This window comes from Cannabis sativa, chromosome 4 (genome assembly GCF_029168945.1).
Source record: "Cannabis sativa cultivar Pink pepper isolate KNU-18-1 chromosome 4, ASM2916894v1, whole genome shotgun sequence".
Taxonomy (NCBI): domain Eukaryota; kingdom Viridiplantae; phylum Streptophyta; class Magnoliopsida; order Rosales; family Cannabaceae; genus Cannabis; species Cannabis sativa.
The window spans coordinates 9,119,379-9,135,275 of NC_083604.1; the positions used below are offsets into that span (position 1 = coordinate 9,119,379).

The 15,897-nt window shown below is 33.9% G+C and overlaps 1 protein-coding gene across 4 annotated transcripts; it reads left to right on the top strand.

Moving 5' to 3' along the window:
- The first annotated feature begins 2,427 nt into the window (after nt 1-2,427).
- On the top strand, nt 2,428-15,897 carry LOC115702023 (calcineurin-binding protein 1). 4 transcript variants are annotated; one of them, XM_061113246.1, is made up of 20 exons: nt 2,428-2,683; nt 2,765-2,839; nt 2,924-2,998; nt 3,288-3,407; nt 3,491-3,531; nt 4,233-4,444; nt 4,588-6,476; nt 7,039-7,245; nt 7,418-8,068; nt 8,250-8,485; nt 8,611-8,821; nt 11,143-11,298; nt 11,739-11,896; nt 11,979-12,171; nt 12,284-12,660; nt 13,324-13,504; nt 13,669-13,895; nt 14,117-14,777; nt 15,020-15,098; nt 15,375-15,897. In XM_061113246.1, the coding sequence occupies exons 2-20, from the start codon at nt 2,837-2,839 to the stop codon at nt 15,596-15,598; spliced, it is 5,901 nt and encodes a 1,966-aa protein (XP_060969229.1). In that variant the 5' UTR covers nt 2,428-2,683; nt 2,765-2,836; the 3' UTR covers nt 15,599-15,897. The 4 variants fall into 4 exon arrangements, with proteins under 4 accessions (XP_060969229.1, XP_060969228.1, XP_060969227.1 ...); XM_061113245.1 differs by having other exon boundaries at nt 2,428-2,641; XM_061113244.1 differs by having other exon boundaries at nt 2,428-2,621.

Below are 15,897 nucleotides of genomic sequence, written 5' to 3' on the forward strand. Positions count from 1 at the left end.
CCAGGGCGATGGGTGGTCTCCTTTGGATGGCTTTCTTCGTTACGAGGGGTATTAGCCACCATAGATATAGGTTTGTAATTGTATCTATAAGGAGGGTATCTTCTGAGTTTTTATTACAAAGGCTCTCAATGAAAGCACCAAACTGTTAACACAAATTTTTGTTAACCAAATATATAAACCTTTTTTGTAATAATATACCACAAAATTAATTATAGTAATAAATGAACACCTGATATTTCTACATGATTTTGTAGTTAAAATTTTCATACTCTACGAGTCCATATTATTAAGGATAATAATTAGAATACAGTGTACAATAATCTAAATAAATATAATATCTAGCTTTTTCTTCTCTCAAATTTGCCGTATCTTTTACTCAAGATTCTGTCCCTCTTTATAAGTTTATAGGATGACAATTATTTTTTCTTGGGATCTTATCATCCAAATCTGTTTATGAAACGTGGACATTCTCCACATTTAATTTTTATGCACATGAGATAATATTTAATAGCCATCCAACCGCTCTTTTATCATTATCCTTAAACGGTTATGCTGACTATGTTGGTTGTTCCTTGCTAAGTACGAGTTGTTCTTCTTTACCATCTTTGTAGAAAAAATGCTAAGTATGGATATAACGCTCCTCGCAGTCCTCTTTTACCATGGTGATATTAGCGAGGTGGTTACTTCAACGTATGGAAGACGAGACAGATGAATATAGTTATCCTCTCCACATACAAATACGTGGATCAATTAGTTGCAAGCTCTTATTTCCAAGTATGTGGGTCAATGAGCTGCAAGCTCTTAATTATCTCGTCTTTAACAATTTTTATTATGTACTCTGTCTATCTCGAGATGGACTTATTATCACGCTAATCTCAATGGATAATAGTTATTACTCTTATCTCGTATTTGCTTACGTGGGAGCGAGTTTGAATATTTCTATCGACTGTAATACCTTAGGCAAGTTATTTAAATTGTATTTAATAATGCATTTATTAAACTCATTCATATTTTTTCTGAGGTACACGTATCAACTTCTGGTTGTTAACCGAATTTTGAGTATAACAATAACCATAATTCAAAAATCATTAACGATATTTTTTTGGATAGATTTATTAATATAACATAATTAAAAAATAACTATAATATATAAATAATATTCTTTCCATTTCTTATATTTACATTTTAATATCAAACTATTATTTTCAAATATATATAAAATACTTTTATTAAAAAATATCATTAACAATATTAATCTAACATAATTCAAAAATAACCATAATAAAATAATAATATATTTTTTCATTTTTCAACTATTTTTAATAATATAATATTAAAAAAATATTATTCTAATCTATTATTTTACCCAACATTCTACAACATTTACTAACATGATAAACTTCTAGAGATAAATTATTATTTTATTTTCTAAAAGATAGATTTAATAAGTCACAGTAAATGAAGTATTTTCTAAATATTATATTCTATACATATATATATCATTGATTTAGCTACAATATTATAAGTGTACAATAATTATAACAACTTTGAATAATCAGGATAAAAATGATTCTTAAGAAGAAGATCGTTTCATATTAAATTTATTTAAATAGATTTAAATTTAATTAGATATTTAATACTTGACTAACCTTCCATAAACCATACTATATTTTTATATTAACAATTTAAAATTTTATATTTAGATTATCATATAAATTTAAATATATTAATTAATAGTAACAGAAGAGACTAATAATTTTTCTCTAATGTCTTCAAATATTAAAAAAAATATTTAAAATTCGAGATAAAATTTAAGATTAAAATATAGATTTAGGAAAAATAGTGGTAACGACTACAAGTGAGCTACACTGATGACAAGAGATGAGGTACGATAATGACAATGTATGAGATACGATAATGAAAATGAATGAGATACAATAGAACAACATGTGTGATACAATAATAACAACGACTTTAAATGATTAAGATGTACAAATAATGCATTATGGGAATACCTTAATTTTTTTCTACACTATCCTATTTATTTATTTTTATAACAATAAAATTTTTAAACAAAACAATTTTAAATACTACATATAATAAATTTTAAACATCTTAATAAATAACTTCAAATAATAATAAATAAAATTGTGATTTATTTTTTAATAAACAAAATTATTAATAATAATATAAAATTAGATAATATATTTTTAATTTTATTATATATAAGAATTATATTTTTAAATAATTATTTATTAATTTATTATAATGTTAAAATTTATTAGTTAAATAAAAAATAATTTACCATATATATTTAAGTTTAATTTTGACGATAATAATACTTATAATTTTAAAATTTTTGTAAATATAGTGTTAATAAATTGTGGCTCATTAATTTTTATTTTTCAAAAATTTAAGTATTTACGCAAAAATTACTCGGTATCTCCCTCACTATCAGCAGACGACGAATTTCTCTTCCCCTCTCCCTCAGTCCCAGCGCCTTGGACGTCTTCGTCCCTGTTCTCTCCCTTTCTCTGTGACTCTGTCTCCACGTCTCCCTCTCCTTCAGCAACCCACTGATGGCTCCTCCTCAAGACCCAATCTCCTCAACGACGGCTACAGTTGATATCTCTGTCTTTCTGTGTGTCCATGTTTCTATATTTTAGTGATTTAATTTTTTCATGTGTGTTTTACTCTGTCATTTTTTTTTTCTTTTGTTGAAGTTTAAACAAAAAGAAACCCTAAATTCCTAATTCCACTGCAGTGTTGAAGTTTACGAGTTTAAACTCCCCAAAGCTTAAACTAGGATCGGAACACTGCATTTCCTGTTTCCAATATGGTAGGTTTCTTCTTTCCGCTCTACCTCTGTTTTACTCCCATTTCCCTCAATTAACTATTCATTATTCCATTTTTTCTGTCTCAGTTTTCAATCGCAGCTATCAATGATACCAACTCTAAAGGCCAATGGGAGCCTTTAGCTCCAACCAAAGAAGCTCAGGCATCTCTCTCTCTCTCTCTTAAGATTTAATATTGTTTTTTATTTTGGGGTTGGGAGTTGTATAATTGCTTTAACAATAAATTTGGTGTAGTTTCATATCTGAATTGCACTGATTTTGAATATCACGGGTAATGTATTGAGCATAAATTTGATTACTCTTTGTTTCGAAAAAATAAAATAAAAATTGATTCTTCTTTTTAATTCCATTGAGTTCCATAAGAGTAAGAGTAATGTGAATGATAATCATAATTCCTTGGGCCATTATATATTCTGTGTTTGACAATATCAGGAATTTCATCTGTCACAAACTTATCAAGAAGGGTTGCTTAAATTGCAAGCTAAAGAATACGAAAAAGCCCGCCAGCTCTTAGAATCTGTCCTAAAAGACCCCCTTATAGCAAATGCCCAGGTAATACTTTCTTTACTAGAACATTTCGAACGGGTTTTCTTCTCTCTCTCTCTTATATGTATAATTTTCTTTTGGTTATGTAGGTGGATGGGAGTGCTAGTGATGGACATCTATTGCAACTCAGGTTTAGATATAAAGAGCAACATTTTTTTTTTTTCTTATTATTATTGTTTATATCTTACTTTACATGTTTAAATTTGTATTATTTTTTCCCATCCATTGTGTCTGCATTTTTCTTTAAAGCTACTGGTATGTAAGCAATTGACTATGTTTGTTTTCATCATTGTCATTCTCATCGATGTAGTTAGATTTACTACTAGTAGGATATGACTGATAAGTAAGTTGTATTCCATTTTAGTTACATTGTCCATAGGTTAGTGTGACACAGATACCGCTTGATGTACCCTAACCAGGGACTTCAATTAACAACAGAGACAATAGGCAAGATCCATAGAGGAAATTGAGACTGGTAGATTAGATCTGGGTATTTGATATTGAATGATAAAATGATAAAGAAAACAATAGAACAATGTGGTATTCGACTTCAACTCTCCCAAGAGCTACTGCTCAAGTACAATATAATTCTCATGATTCTTCACATTCTTTCTAATCTCCTATATACTACCCATCCACTACCCTTCATTATAGTGACACGTATGACCTTCTACTACTTATATGCTATTGCTACATTGGCTCTATCATTTTCTTATTATATATTTCTTTGATTCTACTACTTGGTAATAATCTTCAATAAAACATGCTTGGCATCAGCTTATGTAAAAAAAATGTAAATTTATATCTGATCACTTATCTTGGTTACTACAGATTTTTGGCATTGAAGAATCTTGCCAATGTTTTCCTTCAACAAGGATCATTACATTATGAGAATGCACTACACTGTTATCTTCAAGCTGTAGAGATTGATACCAAAGATTCTGTTGTCTGGAATCAGTTAGGAACATTATCGTGCTCAATGGGCTTGCTCAGTATTTCCCGTTGGGCATTCGAGCAAGGGCTCTTATGTAGCCCTAATAATTGTGAGGATATATGTTTTTTTTTTTTTCTAATTATTTGAAAAGTATTTGGTGATGATATTTCTTTATTTAGTTTCTAACTTTCATTCTTTTGTTTTTGTGTGCAAAATAAATATCCCGCCTTTTTTCTTAATCTGTTCTTTCAGGGAATTGTATGGAGAAATTACTGGAAGTCCTTATTGCCATTGGTGATGAGGTTGCTTGTCTTTCTGTCACAGAGCTAATTTTGAGGCACTGGCCATCACATTCACGTGCTTTGCATGTCAAACAAACCATTGAAGATTCAGAACCAGTTCCTTTTGCTCCTAGAGGTATAGACAAGTTGGAACCCAAACATGTCCGGCTTAAATTCCTTGATAAGAGAAAAGCAGCTGATGAGAATCTTGATGAGGGAATTGCATGTAAAAAACTAAATCACAATTTAGAATTACACCTGGCAGAAGCTTCCTGGGTAGGTCTTGCTGATGCACTCTTGGATGTCTTACTTCCTCTGAATTGTAGTCATCTTGGAAAGGGTGGTGAGAAATCTTACAGATCTGGGGATGTCAAACTAATAATTCACCTACGTTCTGCTTCAGAAAATGCTTCTGGGTGGGAGGAAAGAAAAACACTTAACCCAATAACTGCAGCTACATTACATTGTGATACTGCCTCTGAAACAGTAGGTCTGGTTAAAGAAAAGGACACAAATGTTCTAGAGGAACAACCGCAGGAAAGGCGAAGCACTCGCCTTGAAAGACTTCGGAACCGGAAGCCAGGGAAGGAGGATCTTGATTTCACTAATGATAAGGACCAAGCTAAGGTTGTAATTCAATATCTCGAACCTTATATTTCTGGTGAACTAGGTAAAAAAGATACTGATAATTCTGCTAATAGCTCTTTTTCTTTTAGTGACCCAGTTAAACCATGTGATACTGAATATAGTGATGTTACTGAATTTCTCAAAAAGACCTCAAACAATTGTGGTGCTTATCATATGGCTCACTTACTTTTAGAAGATATAGCAAGTAAAAGACTCGTGTATCAAGATACATTTATCAAATTTTTGGATTTGGAGAAGATGACAAGACATTGGGGAAAAGAGAGGACCCCTGAATGTAATCTTTTTCTGGCTGAACTTTATTATGACATTGGATCTTCTTCTTCTGATATGTCTAAAGTGTCCGAGTTTGTGTTAGAGACATCTTACCATCTTTGCAAGATTATTGAATCTGTAGCATTGGATCATCCTAATTACATGAATTGTGACTTGGGTGACGGAAATAGCTCAATATTTATAGGATCCCAATGTGATGATGGAACATCAATTGTCGGTAATTTACAATTAGACAATTTGCCCTCAAAATATAAAAAATTCTTATGGGTTCGATATTTTTGGTTAAGTGGGCGATTGTCAATTTTAGAAGGTCACAAAGAAAAGGCCCTTGAACAATTCAGTATTTCGTTATCACTTTTGACAAACAGTAAAAAGCCTGAAGGTTCTCAATCTTTGGTCCACCTTCCGCATTGCAAGGTAGTCAAAGAGATCACTATCGACAGGGTTCTCCATCAAATTAACTTTTTAAAGGTTGATTTCTTGATGGAGAAGACCTTGGGTGAGATGATTGAAAAAGAATTGTATATAGACTGCATGACCTTGCTTGCTCCACTTCTATTCTCTACAAAAGATGTTCATCTTGATACGCTATCGTTCCTTGCTCCAGATAAAGAAGGGGAAGAGATTACTTCTATTGAACTATCAGCGCTTGACATTTTACTAAAAGCTTGTGAAAAGGTGATGCCACTAGACTTTGAAGTTTATTTGAATTGCCATAGGCGAAAGCTACAAATACTTATGGCAATAGCTGGAATGGATGACGGTCTTGCTTGTAAATCCTTCCATATGAAGTTGGGGTTGAAAGGGCTTTATGCTTCTGATGTAGAGTTAAAAGAAAGTTCTTGCAAGCGCTGGAATTCCTTGGTATCGAAGGAAGTGAAGGCAATATCTCAATGTGTCTCTCAAATTAAGAACTTGATTGATCCACATGCAGATACAGTAAGTTATTCTATTTTTGTCTTTCTGTCTCTTTGTTGTCATCGCGTCCTAGAGTAATATCTTATCATGTCACGTAAGTTTGAAACTTTGAAAATGTATGGTAGCAAAGATGATAGTTACTTTTCAGAAGAACATCATATCTTTTTCTTTTTTGTCTATAGTTCTAAAAGCCGTATAATCTTGTAACCATGTCCATGCTGTCTTTGTGAAGACCATGTGAGAGAACAATATAATCCATATGTTCTCCCCACTAGCCGAAGGATAAGTGAAATTTTATAAATGCTGCATGGTGCATAATTTTGGTACATTTACAATGTATTTTGATTTGGAGCATTTTTCTGCATTAGAATTGTAAAGTTGGATCTTAATATTTACTTGGCATATTGTAATTTTGGTATAACTGTGATGGACAAGGAATATTACGAAATACCTAGAAGTTTCTTATTAATTGTTGTTTTTGATTGCAAGGAGTACAGTTGATTTTCAGCTGCTACATACTTTTTCTTAGCTACTTTCTTCACTTTCTTTTAATATACTTGTGCGGTCCTCAATATGCTTGCAGGATAGCAATATTGTTCCAGCAAGCACTGTTAAGGATATTCAGTCCTTGCTGTTGTCAGTAATGTGCAATATTGCTGGCATATTTCTTAGTAAGAAAGCTTCTGGGCTAGAAATTGCTGATCAGATAGAAAGACATTGCTTTGTTGAGGCTGCAATTGCATTCTGCAAACTTCAACATCTCAACCTTACAGTACCTGTTAAAACTCAAGTGAGTCATGTACATGTTTTATCTTAAATTAAACCTTTTCTTCATAGAATCTTTACTTGTATGAGTTGTATGACTTCTATTATAGTTTGCTATTCAATAAACTTTCTTGAATATTACTATTATTTCTCTTTCTTTCTTTTCTAATATGTCATTTCATGACTTCACATTACAGGTTGACTTAATTGTTGCAATGCACGAGTTGCTTGCTGAGTATGGGCTATGTTGTGCGGGAGAAGATGGCTCAGGGGAGGAAGGAATATTTCTTAAGTTTTCAATTAAGCACCTTTTGGCCTTGGATATGAAGCTTAAATCTAATAACTTCTTAAACAAGGAAAAAACTGAGTGCCTAGACACATGTTTGAAGATTTCCCTAAATGAAGCAAAATCAGAGTCGCTAGATGTGGAAATGGGTCAGAGTTCAAAGAATGAAACTAGTGTCTTGGAAAAGGACACTAATGAAGGCGTGTTTTCCCAAAGTGTTTCACCTCATAAACCCTTAGATAAAAATATTGTAGTAGTAGGTGGTGGAGAGCAAAACAGTGGTAACTCCACTAACAAATTTAAAATAGGGGAGAAAGTAAGTGATCAATTTCTTGAAGGTGGTAATGAACTAACAGAAGATGAAAAAGAGGAACTTGAGTTAAAAATTGATAACGCTTTGGACCAGTGCTTTTTTTGCTTATATGGCCTTAATATTAGATCAGATTCATCATATGAAGATGATCTAGCTACTCACAGAAATACTAGTCGTGGAGATTATCAAACCAAGGAACAGTGTGCTGATGTCTTTCTTTATATACTCCCATATGCTAAGGCTTCTTCCGTGAGCTTTCTTTCTCTCTCTTGCTTGCCTGCTGAATTATAATATGCGAGCTTTTTTTTTTGGATGTGTGAAACTTTGCATGCTTGTATTTGATACTACATAGGTTACAAGTTTTGGGATATGTAGCATGTTATCTTAGAATCTGACCTTTATTTGAATGCATTAATGTGTATCTGGCCAGAGAACTGGATTGGTAAAACTTCGCAGAGTACTAAGAGCCATACGTAAACATTTTCCACAGCCTCCAATAGACATTTTGGCTGAAAATGCAATAGATAAGTTCTTAGATGATCCTGATTTATGTGAAGATCAACTCTCAGAAGAGGCTGGTTCAGATGGGTTTCTTGAATCCATAACAAAGGCAATGCTTCCCAATTTGGGAAGTTTTAAACAACACAAAATGTCATTGGTTGAGAGGTATAGTTCAGTAGAATGCTTCATCTGTATGAATCTTTTATTTTTCCTTGTGCTATTTTCTATGGTTGCAAGAAAGCATGAACCTCATAATCCTTAGTAGTTGGCTATCTGATTTGATATTGCAGCTCTGAGCCATACCTGGAGGTTTACAGCAACCTGTATTATTTTCTTGCCCTGTCTGAGGAGATGAGTGCAACTGATAAATGGCCTGGCTTCGTACTCACCAAGGAAGGGGAAGAATTTGTACAACATAATGCAAACCTCTTCAAATATGATTTGTTGTACAACCCTCTACGATTTGAAAGTTGGGAACGACTTGCAAATATATATGATGAGGTAATAATTATTGTCTCATCATTTTAAATTTTACAATACTGAAGAAATTTTAGAACAATTGTATGTTTATTCCTCTGAAATATTTGCCTATTAATAGGCTAGCTACAAATAATTGTATCGACAAAATTTACAACTAACTACAACTCATATCCCAAAAATCAGGGATATAAAATAAATAAGAAAATAAACATAATCATTAAGAATTTGTTTCCCTAATAATTGATACTGAATTAAATACATAAAATATTTACATAATTTTACACTCCCCCCTCAAGCTGGGTTATGTAAATCAAACATTCCCAACTTGCACATTAATTCATCAAAAGTAGTCTTGGGAAGAACTTCGGTGAGAATATTAGTTGTTTGAAGTTTTGATGGAGTATAGATGGTTTGAATTGTGGCATTTTCAATCTTCTCAATGATGAAGTGTCGATTTATCTCAATATGTTTTGTCTTGTCACGGTGAACACGATATTTAGCGATACTAATAGCAACCTGATTGTCACAAAACATCCTTATAGATCCTTCTGTGAAGAGTCTCAGCTCAACTAATAATATTTTGAGCCAAATCCCTTCACAGATACCAAGAGCTAGAGCTCTAAGTTCTGCCTTAGCAAAACTTTTAGAAACCACAGATTGTTTCTTACTTCTTCATGTTACTAGGTTACCCCAAACATAAGAGCAGTATCTCGAAGTACTCCTTTAATCAGTTACATCTCTTGCTCAGTCTGCATTAGGTTAGACTTTGATCTCTATGCTATTACTTTTCTTGAAAAGAAGACCTTTCTCGGGATTCATCTTGAGATACCTTAGGATTCTAATAACTACTTCCATGTGTTCTTCAATGGGATTGTTTATGTACTGGTTAACATTGTCCGAGAAACCAATGTCAGGTCTTGTATGAGATAAATAGATCAAGCGTCCAACTAGCCTTTGATATCTCCCCCTGTCCACTAGTATACAATCTATTTCTGAACCAATTTTCTTGTTGGAATCCATTGGAGTTGAGGTTGGTTTGCATCCTAACATTCTTGTTTCTTTTAGTAAGTTCGAAACATACTTACGTTGCGAGACAAAAATGCCATGTTTTAATTGAGCGATTTCCCAAGATCATTAATCTCGAATTCTCTATATAAGAAGTTTTCAATCTTTCCATTTCCTCCTTATAACCCGTCAATATGATGTCATCCACATAGACAATTAGGATAGATATCCTTTAATCTGTTGAGAATCTAACGAATAAAGTATGATCGGATCCCATAAGAACTCCGCAGTTAAGCGTGCTTGGGCGAGAGTAGTACTAGGATGGGTGACCTCCTGGGAAGTCTTCGTGTTGCACCCCCAAGTATGATCGGTTTGACATTGAGTGTAATCATTTTGAATGTTTGACTTAGTGAATCTATCGAACCAAGCTCGTGGAGACTGTTTAAGACCATATAGGGATTTTTTGAGATTGCAAACCTTATCTTTGTTTTTAAGAGTTCTCGAATCCCGGTGGAATGTCCAGATAAACTTCTTCTGCAAGATCACCATTTAGGAATGCATTTTTCACTTCAAGTTGGTGAAGAGGCATGTCTTTATTTGCAGCAAGAGATAACAGTATGCGTAGTATTTAGTTTAGCAACTGGAGCAAATGTTTCTTGATAATCAAATGTTTACTATGTGATTAAATGAATGTGATTGTCAGCCTTCCACGATTTATATGTTGAATTATCTGATTTTGGGATCTTGATCTCCCCTGTGAGATATTCCTCCTTCCTCTATCTGCCGATGTACATCATAACAGTCTGTGACCATTGAATTTGTGATTAGTGATCAGTGAAACAACTTCACTGCTGTGAGATGAAGAACCAATTGAGACATGAGGATTAGAGAGAGTAGAAGATGCATCTGAGGTTAGGCTTTCTTTTTCAGCAGCCATGGTGAGAGATGTGTGAAAGGTGAACAGAAAAAAAAATTGCTGGAAGATACGATTAGGGCAGAAAAAAAATAGCGATTAGGGTTGTATTACCTGCTCTGATACCATAAAGAATTTTTAGAATAATCTTATGTCTATTCCTCTGAAATATTTTCCTATTAATGGGCTAGTTACAAAGAATTGTAATTACAATTCATATCCTAAAAATCAGGGATATAAAATAAATAAGGAAATAAACATAATCACTGAGAAACTGTTTCCCTTACATAAAATATTTACATAATTTTACACTCCAAAAGTTAAAAAAACAAGCCTATTATTATTGTTAAAAATAAAAATGCCTCAAATATTCCTGGCTGATGTTGATTTCTCATAAAAAGGCCTCTTTGTTATTTTGGAATAGGAGGTAGATTTGCTGTTAAATGATGGCAGTAAACACATCAATGTATCAGGATGGAGGAAGAATGCTATCTTTTCGAAGAGAGTCGATACAAGTCGAAAGAGGAGTAGGCGGTGCCTGTTAATGAGTCTGGCTTTGGCAAAGACATCATCCCAGCAGGTTATTCTTAGTTTCTGTATCTATTAATGTATTGTTAGGGATGGAGGACTATTTTACTTTTCTTGGTTCATCGATGTTACTTTATTTCATGGTCTATTTAGTTGTGTGGAGAGATAGAGCTGGATGTAGGTCCTATAGTCTCGCTGTCAAGGTTTATCTCCATTGAAAATTATGTATCTTAATTATGATTTTAGAATCTGTTGAATTTTGAAATGGTTTCTTATGTTTCTTTGTTTGCTAGATAAGCTTATATATCACATATATTCTTATGCTTAAACCTCGTGGGGCTGTCTTCAATTGGTTTTTGTGCAGTAATACTCAGTGACATCAGTGCATACTGCTTTAGATTATTCCTACCAAACAATAAATATCAGTATTTTTTCCATCTGTAATTTTTATGATTTTTGTCAAGTAACGTATTTGATTTTTTTGTGGCTCAGTGTGAGATACATGAGTTATTGGCTTTGGTATACTACGATAGTCTGCAGAATGTGGTGCCATTTTATGATCAGCGATCTGTTATACCTGTAAAGGATGCAGCGTGGATGACGTATTGTGAGAACTCAATGAGACATTTTAAGAAAGCATTTGCTCACAAGTAAATGCCCCTCTCCTTATCCACTTAACATTTCTTACTCATTTGTATAATCTTGTCTAAGTTGTCATCTCTTTTGTTTCAGGCAAGATTGGTCTGATGCATACTATATTGGGAAACTCTGTGAAAAGCTTGGGTTCTCTAGTGACATATCATTATCATATTATGACAAGTCTATTAACTTGAATCCATCAGCTGTGGATTCTGTGTACAGGATGCATGCTTCACGCTTAAAGTTGCTTTTTACATGTGGAAAACAGAACCTAGAGGCTTTAAAGGTTTTCGGTTTTCATGCTTCTCCACCGTTACCTAATTATTTAGAACTGGCAAGATTTCTTTTCTTTCTACCATTTTACATTTTTTTTTTCTAAATTATCTTCGTCATTCCAGGTTCTTTCAGTATATTCCTTTAGTCAATCAAACAAAGATGCTGTCCTGAATGTCTTAAATAGAATGGATGCTGAGAATGCCCGAACCGATAGGAGCAAACAAGAAGATGCTGGAGAAATAAGGCACGAGGATTTACTTACACTGGAGGTGTGGCGTATTCTTTACAGTGATTGTCTTTCTGCCCTTGAAGCATGTGTTGAAGGGGATCTGAAGCATTTTCATAAAGCTAGATATATGCTTGCTCAAAGTCTATATAAAAGAGGTGATACTGGCGATTTAGAGAAGGCAAAGGATGAACTCTCTTTTTGCTTCAAATCATCTCGATCATCTTTCACAATTAACATGTGGGAGATTGATAGCACAGTCAAGAAGGGAAGGTAGAACTTATCATTATTTCCAACTACATATTTGGAACAAAATAGTAATGTAGTAGAGTACCAAGGTTAAAATCTAAAAAATAAGTAAACAAATCTAATAGAAAATAGTAACAATTTTGTAAGCAATTTTTCAAGGTATTAAAGGGGGAAAAAAGAGGCTGAATAGAGAACCAGAATATGAGGGTCTTTCATCCTTCTGTCATATAGATTTGATAGCAAGATTGCAATGTTATGATTCATCACATCGTTCTGTTGGACTGTGCTGGATTTTAGCTTTCTAATTGAACTGTCTAGTATTTCATGTAAATTTGTAACTTCTTTATAAGAAACAGTACATATGCTATGTAAAATAGTCTTATAGAAAGAGGATGATGAAAAAGAAATCACATCAATGAAAATCAATCCCTTGATAAATCTGAAAACGTAAACAACTTAAATTCTTTATCATCATGTAAAATAGTTTTAGTTTTTGTTTTCTCCAAATGCATCATTACCAACTAGATAGTATTCCCTATGTAGAAGACTTTTCATAATTTTCATTGTAAATCCTAGCAACTCGACAAAAGAATTATAATATTGTTTCTAATTGTCTCACTGCCTGTATTCGTTCCCCCTGTTAAGTAGTTTTTTTTAAGTTGATACTTAACAAGATCTTTTGCACAGACGCAAAAACCCTGGAATCTCTGGGAGCAAAAAGATCCTTGAAGTTAACTTACCTGAAAGTTCTCGGAAATTTATTACTTGTATCCGCAAGTATCTGTTATTCTATTTGAAACTGTTAGAGGAGACTGGAGACATCTGTACACTAGAACGTGCTTATGTATCTCTTCGAGCAGATAAAAGGGTAACCATTCAAACTAGACTCATTGCTTGATTTATTTTATTTTGATTTAAAGTTTAAGAGTGGCAGTATGTAGTTCAAAATTCAATTTTCTCTTGGTTAATTTCTTTTCATAAACAAGTTAATCAACAATTTTATTGGTCTTTGTATTTTTTGGTGTTTTGCAGTTCTCCTTGTGCATTGAGGATCTTGTACCAGTAGCACTTGGGAGATATGTTAAGGCCCTTGTTTCATCCATGGGTCAAGCTGAGAAGGTTGGCGGTGCCGCAAGCAGTTCTGAGCAAATACTGGAGAAACTGTTTTCTTTATTCATTGAACAGGGGAACTTGTGGCCAGAGATATGTAGCTTGTCTGAGACTAAGGGTCCAGAGACATCAGAGAGCAGCTTATATGGGTATTCCTCATTTATCAGTTTGACTTTGCTTCAGAGATGTATTGCCCTGTTGGATTTTTCTGCATCTTTCTTCTTGTGGCGCCCATTAGATAAAATTCTCAAAATTTAGGATTCCTAACTATTTTAGAGAAATTCAATTCTTTAATAGTTGCGTACGTTTGTTAAATATGCTATTCTTTTCTTGTTTGCATGAAAGCAGTGCACTCTTTTTAATGTTGCAGGTATCTCCACGGACATATCACGTTATTAGAGAGAAATGGCAAGCTGGAAATACTTGAAGGAATAAATGAGAAGATTCGAAAGCGTTTTAAGAATCCAAAATTGTCGAATAGTAATTGTGCTAAAGTTTGCAGGCATGCTTCGGTTGCTTGGTGTCGTTCACTTATAATTAGCCTTGGACAGATCACTCCGTCACTGCCTACACCATCCACTGAGACTCACGTACTTTGTCAATCAGATGGTTCTTTGGACAGCCAATTGCTTTGTGTTGATTTGCAAATAGATGAGCTATGGAATTCAGCATTTGAGAACCCAACCCAATTGAAAGCTCTTGAAATAAAATGGAGGCCAATATTGTCAAAAATGAAACATGTAATGATTAAGAAGGTGTCAGATGAAAATTTGGAGGCGGCCAATGCTTTGCTTAAGTCTTCTTATAACTTTCACCGTGAGAGCTCATGTGTAATGCCGCCATCTGGTGTCAACCTTTTTTTGGTTCCATCTTGGTTAGCAAGGGACAACCAGTTTCAACCAAGTATGAATGGCATTGAAATTCTTGATCTCAGCGTTCCAAGGAAGCTTATCTTGTGGGCATATACGCTATTGCATGGTCGTTATGCAAATATCTCAGTTGTTGTGAAGTATTGTGAAGAAAATGCAAAGGTATGAAAACTCACCAATTCAGCATATACTCTGCAGGGGCTTTTCATTAAAGCATCTCTTTTGATATCATTTTATTTTTGTTTTCCTCCTAGTTTACACGACCTTGTTGAGGAACGTACAACTGTTAACATCAAGGGGGATTTTATGCCATTAAAAGCCCCTAGTGTCTAATAATATGCAATACCTGGTGATGGAGGCAATGAAACTTTACTGATTTATCATGGGATTTGACTGTTTTGCAGTCAAAAATGAAAAAAGGAGCTGGCACCACATCTGCTGTCTCAAATGCAAGCATACCAAATGTTGTCACTACCCAAACAGGTTATGATCTTATCATCTACTTCACCCTTGTCAGGTGCTTATCAAGACAGTACATTAGATTATAAAATAAATCCACCATTCACAAGTATTGAAGCATTTGTATAGACATTATTGCGTTTTGTGTGGACATACCTGGTGAAGTGCTTATCGAGACTGTTCATTAGAATTTAAATTCTGTGTTTCACTAGTGTTGAAACTTTTGGATAGACATTATTGGGTTTTGTGTAGACATACTGTACTTTGCGAAAAACTGATAGTTGTGGAATATGGTTGTAGGTGGTCAAAGAGATGGAGCTGGGCATGGGGGAGGAAATGATGCGGAGGCTACTCCTCAAACCCCAGCAGCCTCTGCTTCAGTGGCTGAGGGCAATGCCACTCCCTCTTCAAACCCATCTTCTTGTTCGATGGACAGTCAGAAGGTTTTATTTGCTGCTCAGCAACACAGTAACTACACTGGAGAGAAGAGTAATGCCATGGCACAGGAAGCAGATCCAAATTAAGGCTGACTTTATATACATGTATATAAAAATTAATCGAGGCCTAGTAAATTTAACTGTACGTAGCATTTCAAGGATCATATCACTGTATCAAGTAGTTAAAATGTTCTAACAAGTGACAACAATGTAAAAAAAAAATTTCATTGCAGCTTGTTGTGTTCACACTTTGAAAGTCTCAATTGTTTGCTCTGGAACCTTCTAGCGGGTGTTGATCCCGTTTGTCTTCTGGTACCTCTTCCAGTTGATGATTCATCCATTGTGGTGTTTTTTTCCCTTCTATCCTTTCATTTAATTTGGTCTTA